This window comes from Columba livia, chromosome 5, assembly GCF_036013475.1.
Source record: "Columba livia isolate bColLiv1 breed racing homer chromosome 5, bColLiv1.pat.W.v2, whole genome shotgun sequence".
NCBI classification, from domain to species: domain Eukaryota; kingdom Metazoa; phylum Chordata; class Aves; order Columbiformes; family Columbidae; genus Columba; species Columba livia.
The window spans coordinates 54,435,641-54,447,990 of NC_088606.1; the positions used below are offsets into that span (position 1 = coordinate 54,435,641).

Below are 12,350 nucleotides of genomic sequence, written 5' to 3' on the forward strand. Positions count from 1 at the left end.
GAGAATGAGTTTGACATCCCTAATCTGGAGACTCCTGGCTGGAAAAGCAGAGCTACTAGCATCTTCCAAACTTGAACTAACTTTTTAAAAAAGTATTTCCAAGCACGATTTAAGAACAAAGACCCAATTCAGCAGTTCACAGAGACTAACCAGCATTTGCTCCATGGTCTCAACACATGACAGCAAACCAGCAGAGTTAACTACACCACTCACCTTAGCTTGCCCAACACAGTGCCAAAATGCTGCTCTGATACCTTCAGTTACTGTTATAACCTTTTGTATTTAATCTTGCTAGCACATTATAACAATTTCAGGCAGTTGCACTGAAACCCAAACTTGGGAAGCCCAGAACCCAGTACAGTCAGAACCCAGAGCTTGGGCTGAAAGTTCCTGGCCGTCCACTGGTAGTTTTGCCAATCAAAGAAATTGTCATTTTACTGTTCAATAGACAAGTCAGATTAATAGTCATGTCGTTAGGCATTAATAGGATGATATTTAGTATCAATGCACACTATTTCTATGCACTAAATATCACTATAGTTATTATAATAACTGTTGTGAGTGCCTAAGTGGGTTTGTTTGCACAGAAGCATTCTCATGCTTTGTATGAGCAAAATTACACCTTTTCCTCAACATATCAAATATACCCTTACATACACACATCACAATCTCAAGGACTGTCAACACTTTGTATAAAACAGACCTTGTTGCAGACTTCCCATCTTTCAGTGGACAACTGATTGCCAAAAAGCCATTATCACCATTATCACTTAATCTGTCTTCATTTCTGGACATGGAAGACTAGAAAAGCCATGACAACCTTAAGTATTTGTACATGAATTAATGGGCCTGGCCTCAGAAAAAAAAAAAACAAAGCCTCAATATTCAGTGTCTTTCTGCCTGTACTGCTGCTGCCTTTGATAAAGTCTCGTACAGATTAAAAGGGATATAACAGTTCTTTCTGATGCAAGCAATCCCACACCAGGTCCAATTGGAGAGGCCTTTGGAAATGAAAGGGTGAATAACCCGGGTCGCTTTACCTGCCTGCCCAGTGGAGGTGGCTTGTAAGTCGCTTCACCAGTCGACCAAAGGGCTACAAATATCTTCTAGAGCAGATAGTGAGGACCTGACGAGAGGCAGAGGTAGGCAGTCAGCACGAGGCTGGAGGGGGCAACGACATCCAGACAAGGCAGTGACTAGTGCTGACCGGACCAGCCTTCACCATACCAGGCTGTCCTGAGCTGTGCAGGCCAGGAGCAGTAGTTTACCAGGTGGCACCAGTTAAATGTTCCTGGTAAGCTAAAACAATGGGACAAAAGGAAGGAACTGCTCTGCTGAGAAGCTGGAGGCCACACCACTACCACAGTGTCTTGATACTTGACAATATGGCTGATTTTTCTGAGGCTCTGGTAAGACTAACTAATTAGTGCTGCTCAGTGCCAGCTTGCAACATCCAACAGTGGTCAGAGAAGAAAACAGGCAGGGACCATCGTGAAACAAGTTTATCCCAGATCATGCAAACGTGGTGTACTTTCACATCTTAGCTCTTGTGAAGCTCATGGAAATAGTAGTCCACCATGTTCTACTGAGAGTGCCCAAGGAAATTTTGCAGAGGTATGGGGTATGCATTGCATTTACAACACTGGATAGTAAAAGAAGTAGATTTCTCCATGTATTTGAGTGATCCTATCAACTCTTGTCTATTGAAACACTTCCTTTGAAAGCCAACTGGTTCATCAGTTATCCACACAAGCAAAATCAGCAACCACTTCATCTGTTACTAAGCTCAGTATCTGATGTTGCTCAGTACTCTCCTTAATTTATCATTGGCATATACTTATGGCCACAGGGCTATGTTTTGAGTCGTCATACTGCTCAGATTCAATGCTAAATGGGAAAATGAATAAGAAGGAAGCTTTAATATATGCCACTCAGGTGTAATGTTAGAAAGATTTTACCTGAACTTTAGGAACACTGGCCAAGGAATGTTAATTTAGACCAAATAGCTGTTATTTTGTTAGGTGAAAGCCCCCTAAAACAACAAACCCTAAAAACAAGAAAGTCATTCTGGTAGCTCTCTGAACAAATGTAAATATAAAATTAGGGTAAATAATTTACCAGAATCTGGTATGAAATTTATGATTAAGAAACATGAAGGAACAAATCGATCCATAAATAAACAACTAAAATTAAATAATCACCTAAATAGATCTCCGCTTACCATGTATGACAGGAAGAAATGACTTTGTCACCTGGAAAATACTCCTTTCCTTTCCACAAACATGGACATTCATCTGCATCCAAGCACACATCCCCATGTTTAACAAGACTACAAAAAAAAGGACAAAAAAATACATTCAGCAGAAGTCCACCTGGTATCTAGATACAAAAATATTTTCCTAAACTTCTAAATTATTAGCATTATTATTACTGAAAAGAAAACATTTAAAATCTTCTGAAATCAAAAAGGCACAATTTCATCAAAAATTATATGAACAATTCTGTGTTTTCCTTACTAGAAATAAAATAATCAGGTACCTGTGAAAGTGCTAGCACTCAGTAGGACACTAGTCCTTCAACCACCAGCCCTGTGAAGACTTATTAACATACAAACTTTAAGGCCAAGGAAACTAATATTTTCCAGAGCTCTAAATTTCACCAAATTTCTTGCAACTCAGACAACTAGCTTACATTTAACTAAAGCCAAGAGATCTTCCATGAGATTAAGACCAAAGAAATCAATGGCTTACTTATTCTACGAATTCTAAAATCAGAATTTCTTCTTGTTCCCTTTTTTTTTTTGGTATCCTCATTTAAAGAGATTTCATGTGCTGCATAGTTTTCCTATAGCTGTAATTACACCTCTGGCTCTGTGAACAATTTAATCAATATCAAAAGTGGTATTCCAGTTGCACAAAATTGAGTACATATTTCTGTACAACTGTTATCTTCATGCAAGCAATCACAAATGTACTTACCTTTACTGGCAGAAATATCCTCACAGCCTTCAAAGGAGTTTTTCATGATAACACAGATAGCCATATTCATAGCTATTTACAGTTCAAGACTAATATTATAAATTTGTGTAATATTATAAATTCATGTAAGTTGTAATCATGGCTCCTAGAGTAACAGATGAAAACTGAAGATTTAAAAAAAAAAAACTCTGAAAAAGATTCCACGAACGGAGAAAGAATAGATTAATTCTTGCCTGGCAGGACTAAGTAAAGCAACCAATCTGAATTTTAAAATAAATATTTGTGACTCTAATAATATCCAGAAAAAAAATTAAATAGAAGAGATAAAGAGATATTTCAAACAGATTCTACAAACAAATCTCATGAAATACACCATATTGAATTATTTTATTTAAAAAGCTGTCTTTTCACTGAGCCCAAGAAAGCTGTATTTCTTAGAAAGGCTGATTCATTTTAAAAAAACCCTGTAGTGCTATTGGATAGGCAAACAGGTATCACTAGAGGACCTGCAGGTCCAATAACAGATAGAAGAGAACCTTCAATTACAAATCAATCTGTCAAACAAAAACTGTGAAACGTAAACTCCTGATAAGCTACAGCAGCCTTTCACTCTAACTAATGTAGCTCGAACTTGTTCTGTGCTCTCTATCTGTTCCTATACAAAATCCAATTTGATACAACATAGGAAACTGGAGCAACAAACATGCTACTTACACAGTAAAATAATTTCTTACAGCCACCATACATTCTGCAAACATCCTTGTTTCTAAATGCTAATTTTTGAAATTTATTTGTATTGGGAAATAGACAGTTTCTTAAAATGGTCCTGTTGGGCTGATTATCTTTTGTCTTTTACAAGGGAAGTTTGTTTAGAATTCCAGTAGCTGTCTGTAGTAATACACATTTTATATAGGTTTTCCTGTGTTCCTAATAGTTTCCTGAAGAAAACAGATATGGCATTTCTGATGTTTAGCACTGTAATTTGGGCAGGGCCCTGCGCTATGGACAACAGATGGCAGGTGTGAGGCACATCCATGACAAACAGGCTGACAGCCCTGTTTTGTTTCCCTCTATCCAAAAGGAAAGATTTCATCATTGCATGTATGATGGAACACTATTTACTCATATCAATGAATTAAAAACTTGTGTGTTAAGACTTAAGACCCTTCTTCAGTGTGTCATTTATCAGATGAAATTTTACTACTCTGTAGCTCTTCTTTAATTCCATTAAACTGGAAAACTGTAATTTTCCCTCAGGGTATGTGAAGTGTTCTTTGTACTTATTTCAAGTATTGTGTCACTTGAAGACGATCAGCTGTGAGACTGAAATTCCCACTGGTTTAAAGCTGCTCAAAACTGAACAGGGCACATTCAGAAACAAAGAGCATCACACCGACAAGGTAACACTAAATGCAGTTTTCGCCTCAGGTTATTACCCTGGCTAAAACAAGTGATAACAGCTTTCTCTCTTGTAAAGCCAAGCAAATGGATAAATTTCAGTGATCTAAGAATTCATCACAAGTACCCTACAGAGAGGCCTCGCACAGTTCCCCTTTGAAGCACCAGACATTTTTGTTGATGTCTGTACTTACTGTCCAACCTACAATGATCTGCGAAGACACAATGAGAGCTCTCACACTTTACCATGCTCAACATTCAGTTTCATTACTATTTCATTGTTGTCTATAGCTCTGTTCACTCACACACAAATATATGAATAGTCTTGGTAAAGGTATCATTAGAAGCAACATGTCTCTCATGAGTAAACAAACACCTATTTGCTTCTGCAAAACCCTTAAATCCAGACCAGAACACTAAAAAATAACGCTCTCACAGCCTCCACTGGAGCAGTTTACAACAGGTTGTGTATAGCACTGCTTTTTCTCTCCACTGGGCAACAGGCTACTGCCAACTGATTTATGCAGCCACAACACTTTTGCCCCAAACATCACTTCTGCTCTCTGAGGGTTTCACAAACTTTCCCACAAAGGTCTGTAATAGAGTTTAAGGGAGGTAAAAAGAATGAAATAAGCATCAGCTAACATTTCCAATACTAGAACTCCACCAGCACCCATGACTTCTCCAACCAGAAAACAGGATAAACCTTTCAAAAACAGCAGATATCGATGACATTCCTGCAGCACCTAACGGCTTCACCGTTTAGGCATGGAGGGTTACTATATTGCTGCTGACAGCTTCCTTAGCTGATTGAGGAGCTTTTCACAGTCCACCTCTTCCTTTCCCCCTCAGCCCCTAGTTTATTACAAAGAAATACTAAGTAATTTTCCAGAATGCCTGAAGTGTTTTGAGTATCCTTGCTGTATCCTGTGTAACAACTGATTTTGATGCTTCAAATGGGATACAGTCAGTTTCCTGCACTCCTGCAGTTTTACCCTGTATTGGGAAAACCTGTCTGCATTCAGCTCTACCATCAGCTCTACCCGCTGGTGCTAAGCAGAGCGGGCCCTAGAAAAGGAAAATTCACAGAAATGGTAGCAGCAGCTTAAACACCAAACAGAAACAAGAGCAAGGAGTAGAATGACAGGGATTCATCTAGATTTCCATATTCTGCAACCTTTTCCACAGAGGCTTCTGAAAATTTGGCTCATCCATTGCCTGTGCCTCCTCTGAAGTCACCTTGAGCAAAAAGAAGCTCCTGCTTCCACACACCTTCTACTGATTGATGTGGACAGAAGAGGGAGAAATCATCTCACAGGTCTAATAATCAGGGCAGCATAAAACCTGGCTTTAGGTTTTGCTGCAACATCAGAGCAAAGCAAGCGAGGGACTCTGTCTTGACATCTCTCATTTTAAGGAGAAAAATACTATGGGAATTAAGCAAAATGACTGAAAGTATAAAAATAAGAACACTCTTATTAGTACCTTTTTTTCCCCTATAGATGTTTTATTTTTGTAGTTTGTGATGCATGGAAGGAACAAAAGAAGAGAGCAGGAACTGAGGACCATCAGAAAAGAAGAGGGTTGGAAGAGGGGTCTCCCCCCAGCCCTGCATCAGGGCTCTAAAATGGGGATCACCCCAAAAAGCACAAGCAGTACATGTTGCACCCTCACAAGCAGCACATATTCCAAGGCGAGAGCGAGGGGAAGGAGGTCTGAGGTTTGTACTTGGTCCCAGCCTGTTTCACAAACAAGAGGTGCCTGGACTGCCACTGTGTTGGTGTGATGTTTGATACCTTTCTGTGTCATCTCAGCTGCACTTCATATCTACCAATGTTACTTCAGGGCTAGCACTCAATTTTTTCAAAATTCAAATATTTTTAATTAAGTACACTAGATTAAAACCTCTCTCTAAATGCCCTCAAATAGTACCATTTTCTTCAAGAACACTGTGGCCACAATTCAGTGCTAAAAACCATATAAGGCAGGACTCCATGGGAAGGTGAGAATTACCATTTGTGACTAGCCAAGAGTGGCTGTTCCTGGTCTAACATCACTGGCTCTTTTGAAAATAATTGTACATTTATTTTTTATTAATTATATTTTTGAGGAATTAATGTGTATTTGCAGATATATGTCAAAGTATAGTCCCAGTCTCTTTTTGTAATGAGAAGAATTTCAGAAAGTAACTCAAAATGTAACAGAACACTTTCGTTCAAACCAAATGACAGAAAATTCAATGATTGTCTTCTTTTAGAAAAAGTGCAAAAGCAGAAGGCAATATAAAAAGGTGCTTGAGAGTCTAAACGATACTGGTGAAGTTCTAGTGCAAATTGAATACAAGTACCAAAAAAAAAAAAAAAAGAAAAAAAGAAAAAAAACCCACAGATTTGTTTGCAGCTACTGTAAACTAGATAGTAGGAGAGCAAGAGGGTTTTGGAAGTATTGCAAGAGTAAATAACAAGCACTAAAATATACCAACAAGAGCAGCAAGTTTGCAGGGCAGAAGAGGATGGAAGATCACCAGGTTGTCTTGTTACAGCACTGCAATGGAGGCACTTTTACTCTTTGGAAAAGAACTCTAACTCAATACCTTTTGCATACTATAATTCTATAGCCATCAGAAATATAAATCAGCACAAAACCCAGTGTGGATAAATATGACTTCCTGAGGCATACAAACACAGAAACGTGTCCGTATTTACTGGAAAAATATTAAATCTTCCTGACAGACCTATCCAAAACTCTGCCTAAACCAGAAAAAGATTAAAATTACTTAGTATGATAGCAGCAGCAGAGTCATCCAGAAGAGAAGTGTGAACAGAACACTGCTTTTATTTTAATGCTAATAACAATAATAAATTCTGAGCTTTACTTCTTAAAACGAGGAGCAGGGGGTCTTTTGAAAAATGATACTAAACACATACCAAAAGGACAGGACTTCAAATACATCTAAGGCAGGGTGTCAAACTCATTTTCACCGGGGGACACATCAGCCTCACGGTTGCCTTCAAAGGGCTGAATGTAATTTCAGGACTGTATAAATGTAACTACTCCTACATATGGCCCTTTGAAGGCAACTGTGAGGCTGATGTGACCCCCGGTGAAAATGAGTTTGACACCCCTGATCTAAGGAGACATATTTTAAGACATGACACAACCAAAGTATCTGATAAAAATCAGTTTTCTAAAAGTATTTGAAACTGAATTGCCTTCTTCCCTCACTATTAGATTTGTTTGTCCACAGATGCATTTATAAGATAACAAAATTGTTTTCGTTGCGCAAATTAGAAAGTGATGAATGTTCTTTTTTTCAGAAAAACCTCTGAAGAATGTGTTTAAGCTCCTTACATGTTATTTGAGATACCACTTTAGAAATACAGTGATAATTAAGAAATTTTGGAGGAAAAACCTGGAGGAAAATTTCCTTTCTTAGTACAAAACTTCATTACAATTACAGGATACTAGAGCTTACAGTTTTCTGTCTTTTCATTGCTCTCCCTTTTGATAACAGTAAGTGATAGAAATAAACCTAAAAATTCTAATTAGAGTGAATTGGCCCAAATTTACTACAGTCCAGGTTCAGCACAAAGGAGACCATTCTCTGTCATCGATTATAACAGTTGTCTACAGTGGTGGAGTCTTGGCCTACCACACTACAGAACATTGTGGCCAGCCTGGAAAGAGCAAGGTTACATATTTCAACACTAACATCTAAACTTGGTCCCACAAATGTCTGTGATGTCTTAATGACCATAACACAGTGTGCCGATATGAAGTGTTTGGAATCTGGAAAAACAGTTTGCATAAACTTAGGTATCAAGAAAATTAAAAGCCCAGTTAATGTTTTCCATTCTGTGAAGTGTCAACTACAAGCCAAGTCTACAGACATGGCTGTAAAGTTGGTGAAATGAGACCTCAGCTTTTAATTTTTTTTTTCCTGTTTGTTTGGTTGGGTTTTTTCTGTTTGTTTGATGTTTTGGGGTTTTTTCTGTTTGTTTTTCTGGGGCAGTGGGTTGGGGCAGAGGAATTTCTTTTTCCTAAATTTACATTAAAAAAATATTCTCAGAGATTCTAGTTAAAAATGTGCCTCACACAGTTATAGACAATTACAGAATATAGCAAAGGTGTCCTGGTTTTGTTAAAAACAAGACCACTCCTCTTTCAGTGATTTTTCTTTCATCTAAGTTCTAGGTGGCTGTACTTTCCTGAGTTTTGGCCTGCATATTTTTCCTAGGATGCTGTACTCAGTGCTGATAAGAAGACCAACGGAATGCTGAAGAAGCTCATGTTTAGACTTATTACTATGGTAGCCAAGAAAGACTGATAAGTTTTCCCATGTTTCATTGTGAGAGGGGCGTGTTTGAGGAGGGGTGGATGGAACAGGTGACTAGAACTGACCAACTGAGGATCAACTGCGTATCCCATCCCATAATCGTCATACCCCCTATATAAGAGGGTGATCACGAGGGCCAAGCTCTCTTCGACCATGGCCGGCATCTAGAGAGGACCCTGCCTGTCTGCCTGTGCTCTACAGGCCTCAGGCCCTGCATCCTGCAACCAGGTTCCAGTTTGCTGTGCAGTCCCGCCAATGACTCCCGGGGGCCTGAGCTGCACCTGCTGGAGCCGCCAGCTCCGCACACCCAGCTCTGCTGCTGGAGTGACGCCAGCTCCACATCAAGCACTCAATATTGGTTTTGTGTATTTTGTATATATATTCTCTATTTATTAGTAGCATTAGTAAACCCTTTAAAACCTTCCAACTTGAAGTCTCTCTTCCTTCCCTATTATCTTCCCTATCATCTTTCCAATAAAAAGGAAAAGGGGTGGTGGGAGGTAAGAGGGTAACAGGGAGCATCTGCCACGGTGTATTGCCGCCTTGCGGTAAACCTTGACAGAAAGTAAAAAAAAAAAGCCAACACTTTGATACTGCAATGTCATTTTGTATTCTTGAGGTTCAAACAAACTCATAGGTCATAACAATAAGTATACAACTTGGAAAAATGGAGAACACTATTTCAAAGTAGTATGTGTTCTTCCCTTGCTTAGAATTACGATCCCAAATTCTGTGTTCTTGGTCATTCAACAGTGATATTGCATTATATTTAAGAAGAGCCTGTTGACACTCCTCCTAAAATACCAAGTTGGGCAGTGGATCTTGCTGAGCTGTGAGAAGTGACCTGGACCTACAGAAAACTGCTGCGAGCGCCCAACCGAGAATTAATTTATCCTCTTGCTCTACTAACATTGAGAAAAAAGGAAAGGGGAAAAAAAAATAATTAAAGGGGAAAAAAAAAATAATTATATCACTGAAACGAGGAGAAAATTACAGCTAGATTTTTAACCATGATTAGGAGAGAAAGTTTGGTTATGATTTAGAGTTCAAACAAAGTTGATCATGACAAAGATTTAGTAAAGTTCCTAAATACTGAGAAGCTAGCAGGGACTTAATGATTTAGGTTAACAGTATAGCAATTGGTTTAATTAACACAGCTTATAGAGAGGACAAAACCATAAAAGGGAAAAAAAAGTGGAAGATCAAATAGGTAGGTAACACTATGAGGTAGTAACAGAAGTAGTAGAAATATTTATTGTTTGTATTTGTGGCAATATATATTGTAAGTTACTGACATAACCCTCAAGATTTGTATTTGTTATTCATATGTAGGGGCTGAAAGGCCTCTTGCTTTTCATGGCAAGATAGAGTTAATGTACACTGTATATGGAAATTATTAAATATTTCCATTAATGGAAACATGGAGTGATAACATGATCTAAAATTAATACTAATGTATATTATGAAACAATTCAACTGAGTCAGTCCAAATAAAAGCATCTGTCTTCAAAAAATGACAGTGCTATTCTTGTGGTAGGTCTTCTTGAATGAGGTGCTTGACAATAAATGGATAAAAAGAACATACAGCATGCGTACCTCAATGTTCAGTTTTCTGTTCTAGTTAAGATATTTTGAAAGATGCAGTTAGTTCTGTAGAAAGTTTTTAAAAAGCTCACATATAAGGAAAAAAATTCCTTATACCAAAAAACCCAAACTGTTAATACCTTCTAGTTTTGTTGGGGTTTTGTTTGTTTGTTTGTTTTGTTTTTTTTAATTAACATATAATCAGTTTTACAAATTTTAATCTATTCTTCATCATAGTAACATTTTTTGTTGGCTATTTCAGAGCATCAACTAAGATGAGGAAACAAGGAGCAGAAACTACCTGCCGAAATTTAGCCTATGTCTTATAACCATAAAGATACATTTGTCCTTTCTTTAAACCCCAAAGTGCTACGAGAACCCGCTATACTTAAGATTAATCCATCAGAAAAAAAATGGATGCCAGGTATCAGATTCAGGGTGTGCAGCTTAGCTGGACTGAACTAATATTGCTTAGTTCATGCACTTTGGCAACTCCACTGCCCCATGATGAGACAGGGCCATTCAAATTAGTGTTGTAAATTCTGTAATTTCTAACATTTTTATATATTAAAAAAAAAAAATGACCTCTGGTTATTCTGAAGGGCACTCTATTAAGAGAGGGGGAAAAATGGCTTTTTTAAAGGCATGGTATTCATTATATCCAGTAGAGCCTGTGCTATATAATGAACCATGACACAGACAAACTTGTAATATTGACACATCCTATCTCTCAAATCAATTAATCAATATTTCAAAAGCATTTTGAGGTAATCCTCTAACAACAAATCCTGTGTTCACTGCTCAGTCTTTGTTCATTTCTGTGTGCCTCTTAGGACAACACACAGGGAACACCTGCAAATCCCTTCCAGGGATCCTTGGCAATGCAACATGGAGTTTGGTTCTGCAGCCCCAAGGATTACACTAATCCTTCACCACTACTACTGGATCACACAAAAATAATAGGGAAGCTGCTCTAAAATGCTACTGGAACTAGGTAAAATAGTTACATATGCAACATGATTTTGGCCTCACTGCTGCAGCATTATGGTTAATAATTTCCAAGACATACATCCATACAAAAGAGCACCAAGTAGCCACCAAAGTGCCAGCCAACTCTCAACTATAAGTTTAAAAAAAACTATATACATTATATATACACTACAGGGTTCTTTTTTTTTTTTTTATACTGTACACTATATAAAGCCAAATCCAACTCATGCTGTAGTCAAGGGTAAAATCAATGAGGGAAGTGAGAACACACAAGTTTATTCAGGAAAGTGACAGATTTTTTGACAGCAACAATAAGAGCAGGTCATAAGAAACAATGGACAGAAGGTGGCTGTTTTGGAAATCACTAACGGTCTGACTGGAGACCACAGAAAACTAGTGGAACAGGACAGGCACAAACCAGCATATCTCCATTTGTGGTAAACATGTCACACAGTATGCAGAAATATGGGGAGATACTACTGCTTTTTCTCTCTTTGTCTTTTCTCTTTGTTTCTTCTTCAGTCTGATGAAAGACTGTGTCATTGTCTCAAATCATGCATATATAGTGTAGTTAAAGAGTGAAAAAATTTCACTGAACTTGAAAAATTATTAACTGTGTTGTAAACATAACATTACTTATTTTTCTGAAATGCAGCATGGAAATACAGGAAATTGCCATTGATACAGTGACAGATTAAAAACCACAAAATCTTAAATACTACTAAATATGGCAGCAAAGCCAGGTGGAACAACGTGTGTTCTAGGAGAATTAGTGTTCTACCTCAATCACACCTAAAACAGAGGGAAAGTATATGATCATAATTTTTTATACTGTAAGAACTGTAACCTGTTGAATGGGAAAGATCTCCTTTTAATTTATATATTTAGAGCATTGTTACTGACATCTGAATTTGACACTGCAGACTAAAAAGGTCAAATGAATCCTCCTCAGAGAAAAATACTACTTTTCACTATGATTTACTTGTTTTGTATTTAATATCAATTTTATGCAAGTTCCACTTGAATGGACTCTAAGCACAACAAAGAAGGAATGCTAGAAACAG

The 12,350-nt window shown here is 37.7% G+C and overlaps 1 protein-coding gene across 1 annotated transcript in view; it reads right to left on the reverse strand.

Moving 5' to 3' along the window:
• OTOG (otogelin) overlaps positions 1-12,350 on the reverse strand; it is a 110,186-nt gene that overhangs the window by 55,374 nt on the left and 42,462 nt on the right. Inside the window, exon 24 of the mRNA XM_021300048.2 lies at positions 2,222-2,329. Coding sequence (XP_021155723.2) covers positions 2,222-2,329 — 108 coding nt within the window. The remainder of the gene's footprint in view (positions 1-2,221; positions 2,330-12,350) is intronic.